Genomic DNA, 18,518 nt, shown 5'->3' with positions numbered 1-18,518 from the left:
TAAAATAATAACTTAAAATAAAATAAAAAACATCATAATATATTTTAAATTCCTCCCTCATATTTAGTATAATGTTAGATGCTTTACAGTTTAATAAAACTGGTGAGAAAATGACATTTTAATAGGCAGAAACCTCAAGCAGAACCAGACTGTGTTGACGACCAGGTCTGCAAAAGTTTCCACTTTTGAAATTTACTTTTGGAGACATTTTGTTGTCCAAGTTATATAAATGTTTGTCTCCATTTTTTCGGAGTGTTGCATGTTTGTCAAACCATGATTTTGTTTAATGAATCCAATGTCTACTTTGTGTCTTTTGACTCTGTTGATGTCTCATTAACCATGTAAGATGTTTGTTTCTTCTAGTGATCGATGATAAATGACAACACTTTCATCACTTTAAAATGGGATTGGTGGTGTTACATTAGATTAAAAAACATACAACATTAGACATCGCCCTCTTTAGTTGTAAATAAAGAACCACAAGACAACAATACCATTATAGGGATAGTACACCCAAAATTCACTCACGTTCTACTCACCCTCATATTGACCAAGGGTTGGGAGAGTAATCTCTTACTTTTTTAATTTACAGGCAGAAATGTATGTCCATATGACATTTTCGAACGGCGCCTATTTTTTTTTTACGTCCCACTTGCCACAGCTATATCTTGCGCGAGCACCAACTGTCTACTGTCTGACCGTGTAGCATGTTGGCCTTTAAGCTTCTACTACAGACTAGCTTAAAATACAAACTTGTTTAAGTTTTTTTTTTTCTCATGTCGAGGCTTCAAGATGTTACATACGAGCAGTACAGAGGTATTTGGATGTTTTTTAGTGTGTCTTTTTGGACGAGAAAGATGTAGAAAGTTGGGCTACGTTCACAACCACATTATGGTCATACATGTTATTGCCTCTAACTCTAAAAAGAAAAAGATTATTATAAAAGTGATCCCAACCCTTTGTCAACATTAGGGTGAGTAGAAAACAAGTGCAATTTGAATATTAGGTGAACTATTACTTTTTAGTAATTGGCACTACAGTAATGGACGTTGTAACTTGTTGTTAAATACAAAACTTGTCTTGAACCAACGTAAAAGTTTTGATCTGCCCGCAGCAATCTGTGAGTCCATGCTGGCTTTGAACAGAGATGATGCCAGAATCATTCATGAGAGTATCAGACACGGTAGAGTATTTTAAAATACTAGTTTATCATACAGACTCAACCCTGCTTTAACTTATCAAATACTCTTCCCTCAAATGTCTTTGTCTTTTCCGTAACAGCTATTACTCAATACTTTTAGTCTTGCACATCTTTGAAGCATGCAGATAAGGTGACCCATGTTATTAGTGCATGTGCTGACGCTTACCCACTGGTACTGGTGCGGCCCCTGTAGATTGTTAAGTCTGTTGATCGTATCTTATCTGACTCAAGCTATTACACACACCCATTCACATATACCTCTGTACTACAGCTGGAGGCCCAAACTGGAGTATAGAAGGTGAGACAGCCACTGACCTGCCATGTAGTAACATAGAGAATGTGCGCCTTCATACCATGGTACTGAATGATTCACTTCTCGAGTTGATTTCCTGAACAGCTGATCCATTTCAGAATGACCCACATCTTAATGGAACAAGCTACATACCATTTAGCCAATCTCCTGTTGACATGCCAGATCCATTTTGGAATGAAAACCATTACATGAAGACAAAAATACCAGTTACATTCCATTGTAGTGTTTCTAGTTATACACCATACTATGGAATGATGTCACGCCATCGTGGTTCTTGTGAGCTTATCCAACCCATTTCAAGTACCCATCGGTCAAAAGTAAATGTATTTCAATGAACTGAAACTTCCTGTTTTAATCTTGTTTAGTCATGTCAGAATAAGTCATTTGAAAAATGAATAATTATGGTGTTGGAACAACTTTGTATATCAAAAAATGTTGTGATAAATGTCTGTTGAAATACCTAATATTCCCTTAAAAATATGGAATAATTCATTATCAACAACACAGAAACATAAAGATGAGTTTATGACAAAATGTATTTGATTTTATTAGTCCGATTTCCTGCGCCAGAAGCGGTGTAGATGAGGTTACTACGAACAACAGGATATACCAGTTATGGTGTTTTTTCCTTGATCTAGAGCACTAGAGTCTAGACCATAGAAATTGATCTGTCAACAAAGTTATCCCTTGTGATTCAAGGTGACCCAGTGGCCAAAAATAAGTGTGTTGACCCAGAGAAAACACAAGGGACACCTCAAACACATTTGTTTCCGGGGCCTCCGGGTCACCCTGACCCAAGAGATAACACAGGTTAAAAGTTACTTGAAACATTGCTGCTGTCTTTGGGGTATGTTTCTTGTTATCTTTATCAGGTTTCATTTTGATGAATCTTTGCTGTTTTGAGTTTGTAAACAAAGTATGTGTCTCTTTATTGAAGGTCAGCTCTTTTAAGGTTTCTATTTAGAATTAAACTGTTTACAGGAGAGCATAATCTATCATTGACTTGAAAAAAAAAACAAATAAATAAATAATCCTTCTGGGACAATTAAACAGGAAAAGTAACATTATAGTTTAACTTTAATATTGATTAAACTTTTATGCTCAATGCGTGTCAAGTTTGAAAGTATTATGTATTACTTAAAGGTATATTTACTTTTTGTGCATTTCTGTGTTTTTGTGTTTTCTTTTTTCAATTTTACAGTGACATTTCTAATGATACATTCTAATGAGAATTAAAATGTAACATAATTAAATGAAGGTTAAACGTTCTTGTTTAAGCTGATTTAAGTATGGTTAATTATGACTTTAAATGCAATAAAAGTATTTTTAAAATTCCCATGTCCTCAGACACAAGGATAAACTATTTTCTGGGCAACTTGAGCTAATAAAATGTTAGCATTTATGGTCATGTTAAACTTATTTAAAATGATGGTAAATATGATTTTGTTACACCTAGCATACCATCTTAGAAGAGAGGACACAGACTGGTTTGATAAGCCTCGGGAAGGGCAGCTGCAGAGAGGAAACGTTACCGACCGGAGACAGGTAAATATGAAGAGAGAAGTCTCAAGCCGACAATAAACTCAACATGATTATTTTGTGTCTTTTCTCAGATGAACCTGGCCCCTTACGCCTTCCCTCACACCTGCGTTAAACTTAAGAGAGACCCAAAGGACACCAGTGTCTCAGGTAAAAAGATTAAGAAGCTACAAGTTCAACATTACACACCTACGCAGTCTATTCCGTCTTGAGGTGTTTACGTGTTTTAATCCCACAGGGAACGGTCTTGGGATTCGTGTGGTCGGTGGAAAGGAGATACCTGGAAGCAGAAAAGAGATCGGAGCTTACATCGCTAAAGTGATTGCAGGAGGCGCAGCAGAACAGACAGGAAAGATAGTCGAAGGTAAGAAGTTTCATTCGACCTTTCAAATTAGTTGGGCAACATTGTTTAAACAATAACGAGTGAGAGGGATGACAGAAAAATAGTATAATACATGGAATACATTATTTCCTTCTTTTTAAGATCTACATTTTTTTCCTGAACCAATTATATCACTTGTGCAACAAAAAATCCCTTCTATTTTCATCTATATACATGCAGTGAATTTTTGTTAAGAAACAAATCCCATTTGGATCATGTCATGCATATTCTTGCCAATTATATTTACGTACATATGTATAGAAAAGGAATAATAAAAAAGGATTCTTAAGTAGTATTTGACCCATGTTTGAGGTGTTGAAGCACTTTGAGTCATTGGTGGTCATAATATGTTGCAGAAGAGTTCAAAAGCAAGAATGGTTAACACTTGTTACTGTGTTTTACATACAAATGGACAATACTTACTTAAAATATACTTATATATTTCCCTTAAAATAAATACAACAAATACTTGCAAATAACTATTACTTACTTACTGACTGACATGTGATCAGGGCAATTGGATGTTGTGCAACGCTGGAAATAAACATACATATTTTTCATTTGGTTGCGAGTGTAAGCTCTTAGAACACATTCTCAGAGAGTCACAATCTCATAAATCCAGATGGAGATGTGGGACGTTGCGACTTGTGATCTGTCATGCGTCAACCCTCTAAACGTTACATTCAAACAGAAAGGAAAACATCTCAAGCCAGCTTCGCCAGCACTGTGTGTGCTCGTCATTATGCTATATTTAGCACCATCAAAGACATACACAGAGTGACTGAAGAGCTTGAAAATGCATTTTTTTGAGGTCATACGCTAGTCGTTGTTTTCACAGTTTTCCTTGCTCATATTTTCACATATATAAACATTGATGGCTGTTTTCATGTATGCGTAGTGACAAGACTTTATATTGTTAAGTGAACTGAGAAAAGAGAAGGAAAACAACAACAGAACATGCCCTCTGGTAATGAGAGAATGGACTGGGGGATGGGAAAAGAGGATGCTGTTAATTCACATTTATTGTCACAGCAAGTTTTTGCTTGAAGCTCTTGTGTAGGAGAGAGTACTATATAGTGATTTATGATAATATGGTTGAGGGAAGATAAGGGAGTAAAAGAGAGAATTACTTAAAATATTTGGGATCAAATAATAGAGAGACCAATGGAGGTGGTGTGTGCTTTTTTTCACATTTCCATTATTAGATAGATGATAGAGTTCTGGGTTTCTGATCCACCATTTTTTACTTTTTAACATATTTAGACCTAAGCGTCTTGATATTTACATGCTTATTCTACAAGTGACCTTGCTGAGGTAGAGATGCTGGACTTGTTTTGTCACCTGAAACAAAAGACCACTTCAGCGTTGCCATTGGAGGGAACACACATTAAGTATAATAACAGTTATGGATATGATTATTTTTCGTCGACTAGATGGCACTATGTGCTGTATAATCGTTGTCTCTTTTAGATTGAACTTAAGATGCTGTATCACAATGTTTCAGGCCCCACCAACCCATCATTGGTTTTTCATTTTAAAAGAGGACATGGAGAAGACAGGTGTGACTTGTGACACACACATCATATGATAAGGTGGAAGACTAGTGTGGCAACCCTCCTCAAGAAATGCAAAAAGACGTAGGAGATTTTAGTTAATTTTGCAATTATACTTCTTTTTTTAAACAAGACAAGACAAGGCATATTAGTGAAGTGGGTCGTGTTACCCCCTCAAAGCTAGAACGTTGCAAATTTGCTTCCAGCTTGGGGCATCCTGCCTTCTTTGCTTGTGTAGTTTATATGCGTTTACTCCAGGTACTATGGTTTCACCCACAATCTAAAGTAAATAGAGGTTGACTGAATACTCAACATTTTGCATAGGTGTGAGTATGTGCATGAATGGTTGAATGTTGAAAAGCAGACAACCTGTTCAGATTATCCTTTGCCTCTCGTCCTAACCTTGATAAGGGAATAATCCCCATTGGAATAACAAAATGCCATGTGTTTGGCTACACATTCTGAATAGCATCTTGCAACATTTTGAAAGTACAATTCAGATGGAGCTGTACCTAGAGTGATGTTGTGACGTTAAATTAAATCAATTAGCTGAAACACATTGTCTGGAAATGATCCAAACAATTATCCTTCAACAGGAATGCAGGTGTTGGAATGGAACGGAATCCACTTAACTGGAAAGACTTATGAAGAGGTGCAGTGCGTCGTGGGCCAGCAATGTGCAGAGGCGGAGCTCTGCGTGAGGCTGTAAGTGACAGATGTCATCATTTATCTCTCTGTTCCACAAATAAATATCCGTTTAGCCACACCATGACAGATGTGCACCCATCGGTACCTTCTCCTTTAAGTTGTCTTTGCACTCCTTAATCACACATTAATATTCCCTTATACATTTCATGTATGCATCCAAACAGTGACCTTAATATGCTGTCTGACCCCGAGCACCCACAAGCCCTGGAGCACCATGTCCAGCTTAAGGCTGGTATGTACAAGGATTTGTTGATGCATGCATGTGCATATCTGTGCCGATATAGCACAAGTTAAGGGTCTCTTACCATGCATGAATTCTGTCAGTAGGTGGGCAGCGCTCCCCAGGTGTGGACCCTAAACAGTTGGCTGCAGAACTACAAAAGGTTTCCCAGCAGCAAGCTCCAGGTGTAGCTGGGATGGCAGTTGGGGGTTTTGGAGTCCTGTCGGCCCTGGAGCGTTCTGCACTTCTTCATTCTGGCACAGGATCAGCTGCCTCGAGTGGCGTGCCAAGTCCCGGCCAGCCCGCTTCGCCAGCAATAAACAAGAAACAAAGACACAGAGTAAATACTTTTGTTAGTATACGATCACTATTTAGCACTGTGTTTGTATCTCTGTCCAGAAACACTAACAGGGGAATTCCATACATTGACTTCAAGACCAGAGGGAAAAACTAAATAAAAAAATCCATTAAAAACTCACCAAAACACAGAGAAAATCCTAACTAAAAAATTGCCAGGAATGACAAGGACCAAGGACAAAGTGTGGTCCAATAAACGGGAAGTACAAGAGAGTGTCAAAGACTAAATGTAGAACTACTCAATGAGCTGACGCTGGTCTGAAGAAAATCCAGCAAATAAATAGTGCTAGAAAAATTGCTGACACTTGTGTTTCTCCAGAGGACTGGCCAACACTGTCAGAAACCATCACTATCAACTGTCAGCAGCACACCGGCCAGAGAAGAAAGTCACAAATCAACATTAATCTTATCAAGAGAGATTATGACAGGCGTTAGCGTTGGACACCCACATCTACATCCTTTCCACATTTGACTGGGATTCTCGCTACATACTGTACATTATACTGTACAAAAGAAATTCACGAAACCCTTAATCCTAGGGAAGTTAAAGTCTGGCCATGGGTCAATTCAGCCCCTTTTTGTGGCTCTGTACAACATTGTTAACCGGAGAATCAGAATGAAACCAATTTGTAAAACTCTGACAGTAATTGCTTTTTAAATGTCACACGCAAAACTAATAATTAAAAATTATGAAAGGACATAATCTAAAAAGAAAGGATGAAATATAATTAGCAATAAGAGTGATCGTATGGTTTGCAACATTTTGTTAAACAAATTATTCATTTCAAATATTTTCTCTTGTCTACAGCCTGAAATATTAAGGGAAACCCATCCTATCACAGGAGAAATCCAGGTAGGTATTTTTAAAGGAATAAATGCTTCTAAAGGTCAATTGAAAATTAAAGAAAAATTCTTCCATCAGCTCCAGATCAACTATGACAGGAACCTGGGAAACCTGATCGTCCACGTATTGCAGGCTAGGAACCTTGCCCCGAGGGATGACGGCTACTCTGATCCTTTTGTCAAGGTCTACCTCTTGCCGGGCCGAGGGTGAGCTCAGATTGTCCTGTTGAGTGTCTGGTCTCTGTCAGCCTTCTACCTTGTGTGCCTTTCTTGATTTCCCTACCCTATTTCTTTATGAATTCGTATTGATGTTGCAGTTTCGGATAAAAATAAAGATGGACAGAGTGTTGCGACATGAGGCAATCACTTGATGTGTGCTATTTTTTCAAAGTTGAAATAAATATAAATTTTCCAGTTAAGTCAGGAGTAGAATTTTGCCTTAGAGGGCTCATATTTTTGCTGAATTGGTGAAAAAAACCATCAACATGTTAGATTCTAAGGCTGTGCTTATTCCTCCTCTGTCTTCCTCCAGGGCTGAGAATAGCCAGAGGAGCGATCGATAGAGCTTTTATGTGCTCTGTAACAGTATCTGTGTGTAAATAATGACCCCATTAGACCTGCTCCCTGGCTTATAAGACCTCTCAGCCTACACAATTTATGGCTTTGAAACAAAAGGAGGCCACAATTGTACTCCTGTTGTTCTGCTTGATGAGTATTTTGAAATGCATTCCTCAGTCGTTTTTACTTGAGTACGGAGACACTGGATTTTATACACACTTCAGGATATTGAATTATTCATTTACCCACGAGCCAGTTGTAGTCATTTAGAAGTTTAATGATCATCCGTCGCATACATTCGTCGGCCATGAAAACCATCTTGCACCCCGGAGAGAATATTGATTGCCTCAGCTCGCTATCCTTCACTGCATTTCCTTTGAGCTCTGACAGTTTTTTGTGTTTTTGCTTTCTTGTTTGTGTTATCTGCCCTCCTCTTCCTCTTCTGGACTCCCTCAGACAAGTCATGGTTGTCCAGAATGCAAGGTAGTGTGGTGCTGATCTCTTTGGTCCCCTGAATTGTTTCCCCTGAATATGGTTTTCCATCCTTTTTTTGTGACCTTTGTCGTTTGCCCAACTTTTTTCTTTTTCTCATGATGTTCAAAATGCTGATATCCTTTGCTTTTTGTCATCATGCTTTTCACGCTTCATCAGTGTTTTTATGATTGTATGGACTTTAAATTATTAAAAAGGGACATTCATGTTTTATTTTTCTATTTAATTGGCCATGGAATGAAAACAATAATTTTAAATTGAAAGATTGAAAATCCTTTGTATCTGGCCTGATTAGCCAATATTAATGTCAACTAAACAAACCATTTGGGGGAAAAAACAATATGTGAATAGATTTTAACTTTTAAATGAAAGAAGCTTACAACATTTTCCATGCAATGGCTTGTAGAATTTGCATGTCTCTCTTCATTTTCATGGAATAAAAGTGACAATTGAAAATGCAAATTCTAGCATGTGTTTAACTTAAAGTTCAGGGCCCAGTAAGCCACCGTTAATGCAGCCTATTATATACATATACATGCATATAATGTTATTATTATATTCATTGATTAAGATATGATTTTCACAACCTTATTTTGTTGTTAATTGTGTTTAAAAATCACTTTTGTATCTATTATCATCTGGTAATTTCTCTTTCAAGATATCTTAGTGACATCTTGGTTATTTTGTTGGAAGCATTTGAGGTACAATGGAAAAAGCCCCCAAAAAAACAAAAACATTCTATGTCCAACTCAAGGTCATTTTCATTCCATAATTGGGATAGACAGTGTGCCATGTTTTTAACTTTCTTTTCAGTTTTGTTGTCAATTGTAATTACAGATGTGTACATACAATATTTTACTCACCAGCCCACATTTTGTCTATTGTGATGTTTTAGCGCTGATAACAAGCGGAGGACGAAGTATGCTCAAAAGACCATGAACCCAGAGTGGAACCAAACTGTTATTTATAAGAACATTCATCTGGAACAGGTACACACACAGCAGGATCTGAAGCTTGTTGTTTTCCTTTGCTGTTTCCAGCTCTATTTGATCCACAACACAAGCTAACAAGCAACATTTCTGCTCTCATACATTTTGGATAACAGCTCAACTGTGCTGCGATAGCAGTCGTATAATCATGTATCTGTGCTGGAGTGTCACTGTTTGTGTCGGTTTTCTGCTCCAGATAACAAGAAGTTTGATGATCAGTTCTAAAGGGATTAACTTTTAAGCACGTAGGGAATACAATCTGCTGCGTATTCTCAAGATGTAGTTCTGGCATTTGTCGGGAGAGCTTTCTGAAATTTTTAGAACAAATTGGTTTCATTTCATTTTAGTTCACGTCAGCATATAACTGTAGATAGACCTCTCTCAATTAAAGTTTATATCTAATAATGTTTTCATTTCAGTTGAAGAAAAAGACCCTGGAGGTGACGGTGTGGGATTATGACAGATCGTCTTCCAATGATTTCTTAGGCGAGGTAAGTGTTGAGATTTTATTTTCCTGATCTTTAAGCAAGCAGGTCTGAAGAGTGTATTTAGGAAATAAAGTTTATTATTTAAAGCCATTCTTCAGTTTGTCTTTTCAACTACAATGCCCCCAAAACCATATATTCTTATGAAATAGTGATTGCTAACATGATGGTATAATTTCTGACATAAATGGTAGTAACAAGATATTTGTGCTTCTTTTTGGTTTTCCTAATGTACATTTTTATTTATTTATTATTTATTCTTGAATAAACTCCTGACATCCCACTTCTTCCTCACCTAAACTTGCCTGACAGCCCTCTCAATCTGGCTCCAAAATGAAACAGTCAAAAGTACTATTACTTGCACCATTTAGGTTCCACCACTAGGGTTGCGTACATATACTCTACTATTATGGCTAGCCAGACCAAAAAGTAACACGTCACTTCTTTTACCACCTTCACATCCAATATGTATTTAAAAAATATTTATTCATGGCATTCTCACTCACTTCGGGGAATTTCCTTGAGGAGCACTTCAAGCGTTCACGTCTTACTCACACATACAATTTAGCCCCAAAGAAAAACTGTATTACAATGAAAAGGGCTCAAACTGCTTCATGCACCGTTAAAGCACTATTTTAAAACCACAAGTCTGGCACCAGTAATGATTGAAAGCTACACAAAACCCATCCCTACTAAATATAAATTGGCAAGTGATAATAATTACTTCCTCACAGAAGTGCATGTTCTTACATTTTGTGGCTTTTCCCAAAGGTGTTAATTGACTTGTCGAACACCAATCAGCTTGACAACACTCCAAGATGGCACACTCTCCGAGAGCAGAGTGAGAGCATCGAGCACAGCCGAGCTCACCATTCCACTCAGGGGCCACCGGGATCCGGACCAGCTCAAGCTTATGGTCAGGGATACGGCCACGGCCAGGGCCACATGTCAGTACCTGGGCATGGAATTGGACATGGACAAGGACTAGCACACGAGGAGGGGGATTATGATTCGCCTAAAAACTCAGTCATCAAGAGTAGAAGCCATGGAATCTTCCCCGACCCATCCAAAGGTAAGAGAGAAAATAAACCTTCACAGACTTTCTGAGCCAACACTGAGCACCTCTTGAGATCCTTCACTTCCAATTTAATCCCAACAGATATGCAGATGTTGTCTTTAGAAAAGTCTCACAGCAGCCCCGGCAGCTCCAAGTCTTCCTCCGACGGTCAACTTCGATCGCATGGCCCCTCCCGAAGTCAAAGCAAGAGCAGTGTCACTCAGGCCCACCTAGAGGATGCTGGGATAGCCATTGCTGCCGCTGAGGCTGCTGTGCAACAGGCCCGCCTGCAACCAAGTAACTTCCTCCCCTCCCCCTGATGTACTCCTGTGACATGCTTCCTCTTTCCTTTGCATGTGACCTTTGTAGGAACTTCATGCATTGACACCCCCTGAACTGTATAATTATTTAAAGAGCATTCTGAGTTCAGCACTTAACCGTGGCTAAATTAATCTTAAATAAAGAGTACTATAAATATAAAGTATATCAATTATGTAAATTAATATTTTAAAAAAGTATAATTAGAAAATGAATTTAAACTTATTTTTAAATATAAGCAGTATGAACATGTTGGGTTAAATAGCGCTATTATCGTTTTACCATTTAATGTCTGCATGTGCCACTCTCATGGTTTCTGCAAAGACAAGCATCAGAGCCAATCTGGGTTGGCAGTCCAGCGGCTTTAAAAATAGAGCAGTTGTCAGCAAAATTAGGAGCCGTGTTCAAAATCCCCTTTAAAGTGTCCACGCTAGTCAAGCATGCAGCGTCTCCGGCTCGTCCCAGCCATGAAGGATTTGGTGATGCGGCAGTCTTTCTCTCTCCATGTTTGCATGCGTGTGCCATATAAAATGAAATGCCCCCGCAAAATACAAAAAAAAAGCTGGCACCAGGTATGGCACATGGACTCCCCCTTTGCCCTACCTGTCCTTCCCCCAACCCCCATTGTCTTATAACAAGGGGGACACAAAACGTGAAACTGAAACCAGCAAACAGAAAAGAAGCTCAAAAGCCTACTGGACAGTGTCCCATCGGCCAGTGGATGTAAAGAGCTCATCTTGTGCTGGGAAGGTGAGGCAACATAGGACAAATTAAAAGTGAATTAAAAAACAAACTATGTACATTTTAAGTTCTAAATTATTATTTTTTAAATCAATGGTACGTTGAGTTTAATGTGGATTTATTTTTATTTTCTTGTATTTCTGTTTGTCCATGCTTAATGGATTCTGTTTTATAATAAAAACAGAAAAAGTAACTAAATTATTCTACCAATACACTGAGTTGTTGATTATTATAATACAATAATATGTTTTTTTTGTACATCATTTAAGACTTTTAGCATTTGAAATTTTGTCGAGGTCAATAAGCTCAATGGGTCTGATGGTGATAGCGTTCTGTCACTTGCTTGCACAAGTCAAACGGCAGACACGCATGAACGGGAAACTGCATTGTCAGCTCCTTCTGCACAAAAGCAATTATATATAAAATAAATAGCTGTGGATCCAGATGGTAATTTGGTATGACACCAAAATTCAATTATCTTGTCCTACTCCCAATATCAACATTTCCTCAAAAGTTAATTTAAGTTCAGTCATCCAGTTATTCTTCTGAAAGTCAGACAAATCATAAAACATGTCTTCCTCGGCAGATGTAAATATAGCGTAAAATATGCAACTCAGATATTTCATATACCGATCACATACGTTCAAATAAAGTTTGGTTGGTTCGCTTCAACAGAGTTTATGTCAAAGAATATAACATCAACTGACAAACAATTGAATTATTCTTATAGGATGCTCAGTTATAATTATATTACATTGCATTTCCGCCTCAGTGGTTGCTGAAGGAAAGAAAATGTTACGGTACAGTGAGTGTAAATGCATGTGTGTGGTAGAAGATGATGATGTTTTGAACATCATGCAAAGATGCTTACGAGGAACTGCTTCTATACTATACATGTTTGGTCATTTAGTCGAGTTTAATTCTTTATTTTGATACATGTTCTTCACAATCAGCATTGTGGCCTGTCTCTAAGGATAATTTTACCTGCATCACTTTTAGATGCGCAAACAACTACGACTTTATTGTATCGAACATATCTATGTGACCCGCAGGACCAGGGCACCGTCTGGCTGACATGTCAGGATCAGTGGTTCTCTCTGCCCCGAGTCTCGTGGGAGGTGCTTACAACGATCTAGATGTTGTCGACGGGGCGGACACTGGAGTGGACAGTGCCATTTTCCAAGTGCCACGGATGTGAGATATTATTTAACAGTGTAACAGCTTACGAATGGCGTTGTTTCCCACCTCTTAATTTTCACTTTTTCATTTATACAGTGGAAAAGGTATCCCGAATGGCACTGACAAACACCAACTGGGGACTCCAGAAAATGAAGGCAAGTGCACAAGATCATGATTTATTTTCATGGTTTAACATCTCCCCCTGCTGGGCATTTATTACAAAACCTCATTTACTACGTATTTGACTTGTCATTGACAGCTCAATTGAGATGCGCTTAACACATTTACACTTCAGCATAAAGGCATAACCCGCATCTTGAGATAATGGGAGACAAGAGGGTGTCACACTATCCTGCCTGCTGCCATAACTATATCTGAGTTTCATGTTGCTCAGGTGTCATGATGTCGCCCTTCCATCTCTAGTTTCAATTTGTAACAGAGACTTCAAGTTCATCCCAGGCTCCAGCCTGACAGCTGCAACACATACTGTATGAGCATTATGTTGCCAAAAAAAAAGGAACTAAAGGAAAATATGTTTTATTTTTTTATTTATTAAAATATTTTATGTATGTATTAGTCATTCTATAGAACTGGTCCCTTTTTAAAGCAAAAACTGTGTTACTTAAAAATAAAAACAACAAAAAACGGCCTTAACCCTTGTGTTATCTCAGGGTCAAGGTGACCCAAAGGCCTGAAAAGAAATGTTATTGTTTTATCCCTCGTGCTGCCTCTGGGTCAAGGTCAACGACCTCCACCAGTGCATATGTATTTATGGAAGACAGGGAGGTCGGACCCTGAGGTAACAAAAGCTTTAAACCTTAAACCCCTTATAAACCTTATGCCCTCTTTATTTATTTATCTGAGCTCATATATATATATATATATATATACTTTTATTTCAAAAGGTTCCTATTTTTGTCCGTAAAAAAAGTGTTATTGACGTGTTCAATTACGAAATTTTGATTCTAATCTTTAAAATCTGAAAATAAACTAATAGTTTCACAATACAGTTTGCTAGCCCTGTTGACAACTGGCCATTCTAGAAAGTTAAGCAATTGCTAAATTCTATTTATTAAAACAATTATAATGTCTGACCTAGATAAAAATGACTTAACGAGGAAAGAAAGAAAGACGGACAGACAGACAGACAGACAGACAGACAGACAGACAGACAGACAGACAGAAAAACAGTTACTAAAACATGGATACATTGACCTGATAAAACACTAAATACTTAAATTACAAATGAGCTCCACAATGACCCAACTAAAAAAGCCACATTAGGACTAACATTAATCAAGAGGCTCTACAATGTTACAAACCAATAGTTGGACTATAAACACGTACACTAATAGGTAAACTTCTCTTTTTTGGTTTAGAACTTTCAACACTGAATATTAAACTAAACTCGAGCATCAGTTTCGTTTTTTTGTGTTTAAATTCAAATCTTGGTTGACACAAAAACTAATTTTTTTTCATTCAGGCGGGAAAACTCAAGTCATGGGGGAAATCAAAGTTGCTCTGAAGAAGGAGGTGAAGACCGAAGGAGACCAACTGGTCTTGGAGATTCTACAATGCCGAAACATCACCTATAAATTCAAGAGTCCCGATCACCTACCAGGTCCATACTAAAACATGTTTACACTTTTAATCCACAATAAAGAAACCTGTATCAATTCATTTTCTCCATTCCCTCAGATCTGTACGTGAAGCTCTACGTTGTCAACGTCGCCACTCAGAAGAGGATCATTAAGAAGAAGACGAGAGTGTGCCGCCATGACAGAGAGCCTTCTTTCAACGAGACATTCAGATTTCCACTGAACCCAACTGGACATTCTATACAGGTAGAAAGCAATTTGAATCGTGTATTCCTAAAGATTGTTAGAGTCCTCTCAGAGAGCTCTCGACTTAACCTAAAAACCCATGGCAAGTAGTCTTAGCTTAGGAGCCCCCCATAAGAGTAAGAATTGGAGAAGACATTTGTATTTGTCCAAGGTATTGCATTCAATAAAAAAGTATCTCTTACCACAAACATTAACTCTTGCATGTCAACAGTCATATTCCCTGCTTTGAAAATTTCTTAATCGTAGGATCTCTCTTACGATTCTTCAGGAATAGCTTTTATCTCTACTAGTATAAACTATGGGAGGAAATTGCAGGAAAAAAAAAACTCTTAGAATTTGGCCACAATACAGTATGAACATCTCTTTGCACTTAGAAATGTTAGGAATACCGCCCGAGATGTTTTGGCATTGCTAGGTACAATCCTCTAAAGGGATCATTTAAAGAGATCTTACATTATACGGTATTGTAATATGTAGCGGTAGATTGAAGTTTATGGATGGACATGAAGAAGACCGGGGATCGTTGGAAATATCAAAATCTTCAAGTTATACCACATGAAGAACTTCACAGCTTAAAAGGAAAGTCTGTCTTGATGTTGCTTGTTTCTTTGCTCATATGGGACAGATTAGCCTTAGCTGAAAACAACCTAGCATTTTCTTGTTAATGGTGGCTTTAGATTACAACACAAATACAAAAAAAAAGGAAATATCCTGAGCAATATTTATTGGTTATTTAAGACTCTATTGTCTACAATAAGATACTTTGTCTATTTGACAGAAACACACACAATTTTATTATGCTGATATTGTCAATTTATACTTCTATTTCTAGCTTTTCTTGGTTTCCAATGGAGGGAAGTTTGTGAAGAAGACGCTTATCGGCGAAGCATACATCTGGCTGGACAAGGTGGACATGAGGAAACGTGTGGTCAGCTGGCACAAGCTGTTTGTCAGCTCCACTCAAACAATCCCCTGAACCCGAGAAGACACATCCATCGACAACTGGGGGCGGCTGAAATGAAAGCGCTTCATTTTCTTTTATCCTTATTATGGGTTAGAAACTGTATCAGTCAAACACTGCCAAGACGACCACCGCGTCCTCCGTCGGGTCTTTCAGGACGAAGACGTTGCTGTGATAAGCAGACGTGGACGAAACTGCAGTGTGGAGACGACCTCTTCTCGGAGGGAACATAACAAACAGGTTTAATGGAGTTTACAATCGATGATAGAGCTAAATAAATCTATATAATGATATCATAATTCACAATTATATTTATTTTTAATACCAAGATTATGGTACGAAGCACCTCAGATTGTATATATCCAAGATATAAGAGCATATCAAAAGTTTATTTCTCATAGTACAGATAAAGACGCAGTACTTAAAATAGATATACTACTCTCTCCACTAGATATATTATCTTTGTAAAGCTGAGGGTGGCGTACTGACAATCCAGTACTCTTCTCTGTGCTACTGTTTGAATTCGAGGTACGTGTAACCGTTTCCCTTTCAATATTCAACAGTGCTTTGAGTTTAAAGGTGAACAGCAGGGGAAGTTTTTGCTGCTATACGACGGAAGAAGGAATTACAATACAAGAATGAAGACGCTCCTTTGCGTTGAATGTTACAAGCCAACTACAGAGAATGACAAATGTTTACCACATCTGTTTAGTGTGTGAGACATTTCAGTGCTTGTTCAGAAGTATATTTTTGCGTGCAATCCATGATGTAATTAATAGAAGTGCTGTTGATGCAAGTAGGTTTGTGTTTTGTCCTCCTATTAAAACCCCCAAATAAGGATAAGTGTAACCACCAGTCACTTCCTACATCTGTTTCAATGTAGTGGTGTTGTGCGTTTGTGAATCCCACAGTGGTGAGGAAACAAGCCCACTGTGGTTGTTAATAACTGAGGTCAGAAGAACACACGAGGCTAAATGTTTCAAACACCGTGGCAGCATATTAAGGCCAGTGAGAAGTACCCATCAGCCCCTTTGATTTCCTCCCATTTTCACTGGCTCTAATATGATGTCAATGGTGGTTCATTGTCATCGTTAGAACACTAACCATCCACCTTCACTATGACTGTTAGTGTATCTAAACATATCAGGGCTGACGCAATCTAAAAAATGAGCGTCAGCAAATGTTCAATAAATATCAAATTGAGGATAAAAGAGAGGGTGAATGAGAAAAAAACAAACAGATTTAAATATTTTGTTGTGCCAACCTTGATATATATTTTTTTAAACTTCAGACCCATCTTTTATTTAGAAGTACTTCTATGCAACATAGATGTTTGAATGCATTTATAAATGAGCATATGGTTTTGAATGTGTCTTGTTTGTTCGTTTTCTGTGAGGATTACTTTAACAATGTGCACTTTATTATGGTTCATTTCTTAGGCCATTTCAATGTCAAGCAAACTTAAATGTCTCTGTGTTTTTAACTGCCGTGAGAGAAAATAAACTGGTGTGCATGATGTATCTTTGTGGCACAAAAAAAATGAAGAAAAAAGAAATTGCTTTTGGCTGTTAATGCACACAAATCATTAAATGCATTCCATAGATTACTTATCAGTCTGTGTATGGAGGGCGATACATATGTCTGGTCAGAGTCGGGTGTTGTTGTTTCCCTTCAATCCACTTTCATGGATTCCTAGGATTATTTAGTTAATCCGTTGCCTGTTGTTGTAAAAAAGAAACCTATCCGTTGTTGTTCCGAGAAGTGTGAATGTGACTCAATGTGTACATAGTGTTTATTTTCTACAAAGAATGAATGTTTATATCGTCCAACATATGAGCATGTGTGTCGTTTAATTCACGAAAAAAAAGGAATTGTACAGCATTGTGTGTCCTATAGTTGTCTAAAGGGATTCGATTGTGTTCTAAAACATGTGACTATCTGTGCAAACATGTCCTGTAACAAACAGCTAAAACAGTGACGAGGGAGAAAAAAAGAAAAAAAATCTAATGAAATACCTTTCTGGATGTTGCATGTTTTGTTGATAGTTTGTCTGTAAATTTGACTAAAGATTTAAAAAGAGAGAGAATATGTATAGATTTATCTGTATGCGGACTGTAAAAAATATGCTTGTAAAGTTTGTCTTGTTTTTCACCCTGTGTAAAAAAAAAAGAATATAATGTTATGGTTTTGTGGTTGTACACAGAATGTGTTGAGATATTATGCAAATTGTGCTGTAAAAATCAGCTGTTTTCCCCTCGAGTCTAAAGAATAAATATATAGATCAACCTAACTGAAAGAAATAGTGCTTTATTCCTTTGTGATTTAATGATTATGTCTGTAATTTTCCGACCAACTAATTGGACTCACGATGGTATTAAAAAGAGGATTAACAAGGGGGGTGGGGCTTATTACATTTACTAAAGGGTCACATTATAAACTTTGCGTTGTAAGCAGTCACAGGTAAAAACGGAAAAGGGAAACAGTTTTTTAGAAAGACTATGTTGGGTAAAAAACACACTTTATTTAATATAAGTCACAAAACACTGTAAACTAAACTGTTTTGCACAGAGTCGGATGTTTTTGTGATGTTTTTACCAGCATACACTTGAGTACACAATAATATTCATATGAGAGAGTTTTTTGGTTTTTGACTCTGACCTAAAGGGTCCGCAAAACATTTTTTATTTTCTTTACACAGGTTTTTTATATATAATAAATCCATAATTTAACATTCAGCCTTTTATCTGTTAAGAAATCTGTAGAAACAGATTTCTACTA

The 18,518-nt window shown here is 37.5% G+C and overlaps 1 protein-coding gene across 1 annotated transcript in view; it reads left to right on the top strand.

The window, feature by feature from the left end:
• The window catches only part of pclob (piccolo presynaptic cytomatrix protein b), a 55,165-nt gene extending 37,135 nt beyond the window's left edge, over positions 1-18,030 (top strand). The window contains exons 22-41 of the mRNA XM_087797771.1: positions 1,115-1,183; positions 1,473-1,499; positions 2,971-3,059; positions 3,128-3,203; positions 3,292-3,417; positions 5,585-5,693; positions 5,861-5,928; positions 6,021-6,256; positions 7,082-7,126; positions 7,196-7,323; positions 8,131-8,157; positions 9,062-9,155; positions 9,575-9,646; positions 10,412-10,712; positions 10,800-10,994; positions 12,809-12,950; positions 13,032-13,090; positions 14,419-14,556; positions 14,634-14,779; positions 15,612-18,030. Of these exons, the coding sequence (XP_087653897.1) occupies positions 1,115-1,183; positions 1,473-1,499; positions 2,971-3,059; positions 3,128-3,203; positions 3,292-3,417; positions 5,585-5,693; positions 5,861-5,928; positions 6,021-6,256; positions 7,082-7,126; positions 7,196-7,323; positions 8,131-8,157; positions 9,062-9,155; positions 9,575-9,646; positions 10,412-10,712; positions 10,800-10,994; positions 12,809-12,950; positions 13,032-13,090; positions 14,419-14,556; positions 14,634-14,779; positions 15,612-15,755 (2,291 nt within the window). The 3' untranslated portion in view covers positions 15,756-18,030. The remainder of the gene's footprint in view (positions 1-1,114; positions 1,184-1,472; positions 1,500-2,970; positions 3,060-3,127; positions 3,204-3,291; positions 3,418-5,584; positions 5,694-5,860; positions 5,929-6,020; positions 6,257-7,081; positions 7,127-7,195; positions 7,324-8,130; positions 8,158-9,061; positions 9,156-9,574; positions 9,647-10,411; positions 10,713-10,799; positions 10,995-12,808; positions 12,951-13,031; positions 13,091-14,418; positions 14,557-14,633; positions 14,780-15,611) is intronic.
• Positions 18,031-18,518: the final 488 nt, after the last annotated feature.

This window comes from Callionymus lyra, chromosome 8 (genome assembly GCF_982586985.1).
Source record: "Callionymus lyra chromosome 8, fCalLyr1.hap1.1, whole genome shotgun sequence".
Lineage (NCBI taxonomy): Eukaryota > Metazoa > Chordata > Actinopteri > Syngnathiformes > Callionymidae > Callionymus > Callionymus lyra.
Note: the sequence above shows the minus strand (reverse complement) of the source record. Positions and strands in the feature narration are given on the sequence as shown.